This window comes from Montipora foliosa, chromosome 1 (genome assembly GCF_036669935.1).
Source record: "Montipora foliosa isolate CH-2021 chromosome 1, ASM3666993v2, whole genome shotgun sequence".
Classification (NCBI taxonomy): domain Eukaryota; kingdom Metazoa; phylum Cnidaria; class Anthozoa; order Scleractinia; family Acroporidae; genus Montipora; species Montipora foliosa.
Genome location: NC_090869.1, coordinates 13,543,999 through 13,550,502, shown reverse-complemented (window position 1 = coordinate 13,550,502; position 6,504 = coordinate 13,543,999). Strand labels below are relative to the sequence as shown.

The window sequence follows — 6,504 nt, the reverse complement described above, 5'->3', positions numbered from 1 at the left end:
AAGGTGTGTTTTAGAGAATAGTTACAGCACTCAATACAAGTGCTCATTGGCATCATTGCTACACATGAGTTAAAATTTATCTGCGTAGGTGTATACTAGCAAGTCACTTCTATATATACAAAAATTTGGTTTTATCAACGGAGTTGATAATGTAAATTGGCCACCGTACAGAGATTCTAAAAGCTGACGTTTCGAGCGTTAGCCCTTCGTCGTCGCTCTGACGAAGGGCTAACGCTCGAAACGTCAGCTTCTAGAATCTCTGTACGGTGGCCAATTTACATTATCAACTCCGTTGATAAAACCAAATTTTTGCATACTACTTCCCCACCGACGCAGCACCACAGTTTCTTTAGAAACTACCCCTTCATTCACTTCTATATATAGCCTCGCCAACGCCTGATAAACTTTCTCTTCGTAAGTTGAATAAAGAGGGTAGTTTCTAAAGAAACTGTGGTGCTGCGTCGGTGGGGAAGTAGTATACAAAAATTTGGTTTTATCAACGGAGTTGATAATGTAAATTGGCCACCGTACAGAGATTCTAAAAGCTGACGTTTCGAGCGTTAGCCCTTCGTCAGAGCGAAGTAAGTTGGTTGCTTGATTTTGCTATTCTCTACATCGTAAAGTTCAGCTACAATCGTATTGGGTTTACCTTTACCTTCAAAAATTCCTTCACCTTAATTTTTTTTAGTGGTACGATGAGATCACAAAAGCACCTCTTTCGTTTTTTTCAGATTTTAGTGTGTTTGCTAAACACCTGTCTAGCAAAATTTTGAGCTTTGATTTTTATCTAAAGGCTGTTTGCTTTGAGTGTAAGTTTTGGATTTCACGGTCCATTACTCACGTTCAAAACTGACCGACTGGACCTCAGAGGGTTGGATGTAGGAAAAAGTGACGTCATTCACTCAATTCTTGGGTTTCACTCACGTGATCAACAGCCATGTTTTTCAACGAAAACAAAAGAAGACGTTAGCATAATAATAGCTTTCAATTCCCGGAGGATTGGATCGGGACACCAACATGGCCGCCATTTCATTGTTTGGGGACACCAACATGGCGGCTGTGACGTCATGTGAAATCCAAGAATAGCTTAAAATTTCAGCGTGTAAACGCAGTTTATTATGTATGCAAAACACGAGTATAAAAAAACTCCCTTGTTGCATATTAATTCATTCGAGTACAAACACATTGCATTCTTAAACTACTGTAAGTCTGACGTCATTTTCTCCTCCATCCAGCTCTCTCAATATTTTAAAGTTACTCAATGATGGCGGAAAATTCCAGTTAAAATAAACAAGTGTCCTTTTGAAGTTAAGACTTAAAATTTGGGTCACTCAACGTTTAGTCAACACAGGTTTAAAATTTAAAGAAAAAAAGATTTGATTATTGGATCATAGCTAGTACCACTTTAACAAACCTTAGTCGCCTGTCTAACGGTCCAACATACTGATCAATAAGGCATTCCAAGAAGGTTCCCAATATCATTAGAGTCAGTACGGGCACGAGGACGTGATTAAACGCAACGTGACGATTCCTCAGTGGAGTAACAAGTGTTTCCAACTTTAGAAATAAGTAAATCAGGAAAGCGGTGGTAAAGCCCCTGATACTATACTTTGGTGCAACCCATGCAAAGTACGAAGGGTCATCTATATCTGTTCTTTCATGCGCGGTAACTGCCCAGTAGCCAGCGATGGTTGCTTTCAATAACCAACAAATAAATCCTACAGCACCCAAACAGGAAACCTGCCAAAAGATATAAAAGTGTCCTCTCATGTTACGAGTTAAGCAGTTGTTATGGATAAAAAGTTCAGGTGTATGTTCATTGCGTTCAGCACCACCAAGACCGAGAGGGAGGGAGTCGCCCAGTCTAGCCCTTGAGATTGCTTGATTTCAGTTTATTAATTTATTTTTAGATGTCACGAAAATGGTAGTCTGTTTCCAAGTACGTAAGCAAAGTCAGAAGAATGCAAAAGGGCGTCCCGAGTGGAATTACGGTTTGTTGACTTTGTATTGTATTCTGTTATCCAACTGTGTGAGTTATTGTACAGAAAACGCACGAAACGAGTACAAATATTCCACGATATTGTAAAGATAGTCATTGTACACTTGGTTATTGTACAGCAGAGAACCGGTTTGACTGCTAGTATAGATGGTGACGTTACTGGGCTTCCCCCTCCACCCTACAACCACTGTTGATAAGCCCAGGTTCGACATGCTTTGTTTCTTCGTCTAGCAACATTGATCAGGAACAGGGGGGGGGGGGGGGGGGGGGCAAAAAGAGAGCTTATTTTTCATACTCGTGATCGGAGTTTAGTTCAAAAGCAGAGTTTTCTCAACAATTTTGTCCAAGGTTGTAGGTTCGAGGTACAGATAAATCGTATTCACGACGACAGCTGATGACAGACCGTTTGAAAAAGAAGCCGAAAAAGTAGGTCGTGTTCTCTGTCTGCCAAATTGGATCGAAATCCGCCCATCAAAAGCTTGGTGCAACTCTTTGATTCGAGCCGCCATACTACGGCCTCCCAGTTGTGGCAGGTTCTTTGACCAACTTGAACAAGGACGCCTCTTGAGCATGAACTGGGCTACCCGTTAAAAACATGTTAAAGAAAGGGGGTTACACCGCTCGTGTTTGTGCATGATTGAGGACCAGAATTTGGGAATCCTGCGAATTGGCTTTGATGAAAAAGAAACCGTTTGAGGTTAAAGTGGTCGAACGCCGTTTCCACTGAATTTGTATGAGTTTATTCCCCAGAGCCTCGAGGTGATGCCTTTTGTTTAGACTTGATTTGCGTTAATTTCAGTTTACAGTGTCCCCAACTAGTGCTCCAGCGCTAGAAAGACGAGACACTTAAATGAAGTTCCCTTCCCATCCTTTCCTTTTGGTGAGGGGACTATCGGATCGTAAGATTTCCGAAGAAGTCTCCAGTGCTTTGAACTTAATTGAATTCCGCTTTTTACCACAATTGCTTGGAATCTCCCAGTCTGATTGTAAACTCACTCGGCTACGCCTCGTGAGTCCACAACATTTTGACCACTGTGATGACGAATATCGTTGTCGATAAGAGTACAGACAACGCTGAACCACTTTCGATTTATTACATTTCGGCGGAAGTACTGCTATTCAAGATGAAAACGAGCACAGCTGATTGAACGGTGAAGGAATAATCTTAACCCAATATTACAAAAGGCGCTTCCTGTTACAATAGATAGTTTGCAACCAATCTCTAGAGACACAGATAACAATAATGTAATGTACGACGAACAAGTGGAGCTAATGTTTTCGCCACCAAAGATGACGTAAGGTGAAAACCACTTCTACGAGTACAGTGTCTAATGTGCTACTCTGGGTACCAGAGGTTTTTTTCTCGCGCACGGCGGCCGAAGGCCGAAGGTTACGTTTTTTTTGTAAGGTTTTAAGGGTTTTTGTTTAATTTGCCAATGAGGTCTTCGATTCTTGCTTTTTGTGCACTTTCTCGATTTGCCGGAATGAATAAATGAGATCGAGTGGAAAACTGTAACTGAAATGGCATTAGCGGTGTGATTACAGTAAAAACCCGCGTGTAAGAACCTAGATTTTCCTCAAACTTAGCCCAATTAGGTTCTTATAGAAGTGGTAAATAACGGGATTTTAGGCTACTTAGGTTCTTAAATAGGTTCTTCATTTGATAGGAGCACTAGCGATCAGCACAGATAACTACTACAGGGCATATATGATGTGACATATATTCCTGTATTAGATAATTATCTAGAATACAGTGTAGATAACCATACAGTAAATTTATATATCCAAAGTACTAGCTTGCATGTCTTTCATGCTGCAGTGTCTATTAAATGTTGTGTTACATTTCATCTCTGCCTTCAGTTTTGTAAAATAAGAGCCTATTGAAAATTTTACGCTAAATAGGTTCTTATGAAAAGGGGCTTTAAATGAAAATTTTAGCCTAAAAGTTTCTTGAGGAAGTGCTCTGCGACTGTGTTGTGCTAGTATTTGAGAAGTTGGCAGGCTGCGTCTTTGGGTAGGGTTGTACCTCTTGTTGAACGCTATATTTCGTTGACTATATATAGTGTCGTACTTCCTATTGTTTTCTGTGCTAAATCCATTGTTATCTTTGTTCATTCTATTGTTCTTTTGGCCAATCCTGACGCCCGCTCAATGAGGTACGACACGACCCACGTCTTTGGATGAAATGGTCTTTTGGTCATCGTTCGGGCGAAATGACTCCTCTTTTCATTCATAGCCTTGAGGTGGTTTAAGTTTAAGAGGGCAGTAGCAAGTACGAGGCAAACCGAGGCACTTTCCACCGTCATTTTTTCGTGATTTTTTTAAATATAGCGTGATTCCGGTGTTCTCTTTAAAATGTACTAATCGTAAACACCTACGAAGAGAATTTAACCATGGACATTGCCTCAGTCATAATTTTTTCTGGCTACGGTCCTGTAATTAAATGCACGTCCCTCCAAATCTGACAGGTAAGGTTGTAACAGGCCAAACATTTTCATCGGGGAGAAGGGGGGGGGGGGGGGGGGGGAAGGGAGGAGAGGGACTTATCCACAGATATGAGGAGGCGTCAAACCGCAGCCTTAAGGCTTAGCAGTTGTACAGGGGCTTCAGTTTCACGCGACCTAACTAAAACGGCTCTTTCTTTTCGACTGATTAATTTTGACCGAACTCGTTCATCGATCTCATTCGACGAAATTGTTTTCCTTGGTCGTGAAAACTGATCAGAATCGTCTTACGACGAAACTGAAGTCTATTGATGGAAAACAACACAACTTTGTTCTGAGAAATAAGCAAACGATCCCATTGGTCGTAAGGGACTACAAAGGTCAAACAATCCATACTTCCATCGTTTTGAAAGACATCTCAAGCATTGCTTCCGAGTTTCATATAAGCCGTCAAAAAATCCCTCGCCCATTTGTCTTCGTGTATTTTTGTAAGGTGGGAGGGATCAGTTTGGAATGTAATTAATCATATCGAAAAGAGTATCACCTGAAATTTTCGGAAATGTTTTCTTTAGTTCTAGGTTGCCACATTGTTTCGGCTTTTGTTAGTTTAAAATTGGTCCTCCATTTCTAAAAATGAACATCACAATAGGACGGGAAGTTCAGAATATTTTTGGACACAAATGAGCTACGTACCATAATTTTGACACCAGACAGTCCCCGCCCAGTTGTAGAATTCCTTTCCTCAGACATGAAGTCACCGGTTTTTAGAAAGATCACCCCGAAGCCAATGATTGCCAAATTTACAGCCATAGAAAATGCGTGTACCCAGGCTGGCATATGCAGCTTCGGTACGTAATACAGGGCACAGAATATCGGTGCAGACAGGCTGGTGAAGCCGACCAGAACGCCAAAGTTTCGGTGTTTTCTTAGTTGCATATTCAGACTTCTTGTACATGTTGCATCGCCTTCGTTGTTGTCCGCCCCGCCGTCAGCGTCTTCTAAGGCGTGCTCGAGGAAAAGAAGGGAACACAAGAGGCGATAGTCTATGATCAACGCTTTGTAAAATGTTACGAACACATCAAACCAGGCTTCGTAAACCACGTTTTCGCCACTCAACTGCACGTCACTGTCTTCATTTACTTGAGAATCCACCCACTCAATAAAGTTAAAAAACGCCAAGATTTTAAAATAAAATTTCGCATTCTCAATGTATCGAGGAGAAAATGTTTTGTACCTCAGAACATTGCAATAGGTAATTGCCTGAATGATCTTCTGAAGTAAAAAGACTAGCTTGTCTGACACAATAAGGGACCAAGGGTTGCTGAGTTCAAATGAATCGTTAAGTTTCCTAGAAGCCCAGGTGGCTGCGAGAAGGAAACACTCGACAATTATCAAAGGGATCGTTATCGCTGCCACTACGAATCCCATGGAAGGTTGTTGTTTTTGCAAGGTATGCTGCCGGTTGTCCACTCCTTCTGCTGTTGAAAAGAACAATACAGCGCCAAAAACGACAAACACTATTCCGATTAGAATGCAGGCAGTTAAACGAAAGTAGATATTGAGTTCAAGGTTGTGTGAATTGGTAAACATGTGCACGACATCCATCATAGCGCCGATGAGAAACACTATCAGCATTGCCTGGGAAGAGCAAATCTTTACGCAAGTCTGAGAACATACACTAACAGCACCCAATACGAATAGCACTACGTAAAACAACAGCGAGTACGAGGTTACAATCCACTGAGAGGCACTGATGGTTTGGTTGAGATCTTGTTGACCGGCTGGATGACATGGAGAGTTCTCAACCAAGTGTATGTGCTCGCTAGCCCAATACATTTCCAAGTTAACGGCCTTACCAACTTCAACTCAGAGGAATGAGTGGTTCTTTGCTTATGCGGCACTCGACTTATAGAACTCTAAAGGCTTTCGGGAAAGGCGGAAATGGCGTAAAGCCATAATTAGTGTCACTGAGAATAGAAGTTTTACCGAAATGAGTTGATGAAGAGGTAAAACGTCAAATTTTGGTTTTTATGATATTCAAATGTCGAGCGAGGTTGAAGT

The 6,504-nt window shown here is 41.4% G+C and overlaps 1 protein-coding gene across 1 annotated transcript in view; it reads right to left on the bottom strand.

The window, feature by feature from the left end:
• Positions 1-6,279, bottom strand: part of LOC138010066 (uncharacterized) — a 10,670-nt gene extending 4,391 nt beyond the window's left edge. Inside the window, exons 1-2 of the mRNA XM_068857031.1 lie at positions 5,137-6,279; positions 1,415-1,740 (exon numbers count right to left, since the gene is read on the bottom strand). Of these exons, the coding sequence (XP_068713132.1) occupies positions 1,415-1,740; positions 5,137-6,279 (1,469 nt within the window). The remainder of the gene's footprint in view (positions 1-1,414; positions 1,741-5,136) is intronic.
• Positions 6,280-6,504: the final 225 nt, after the last annotated feature.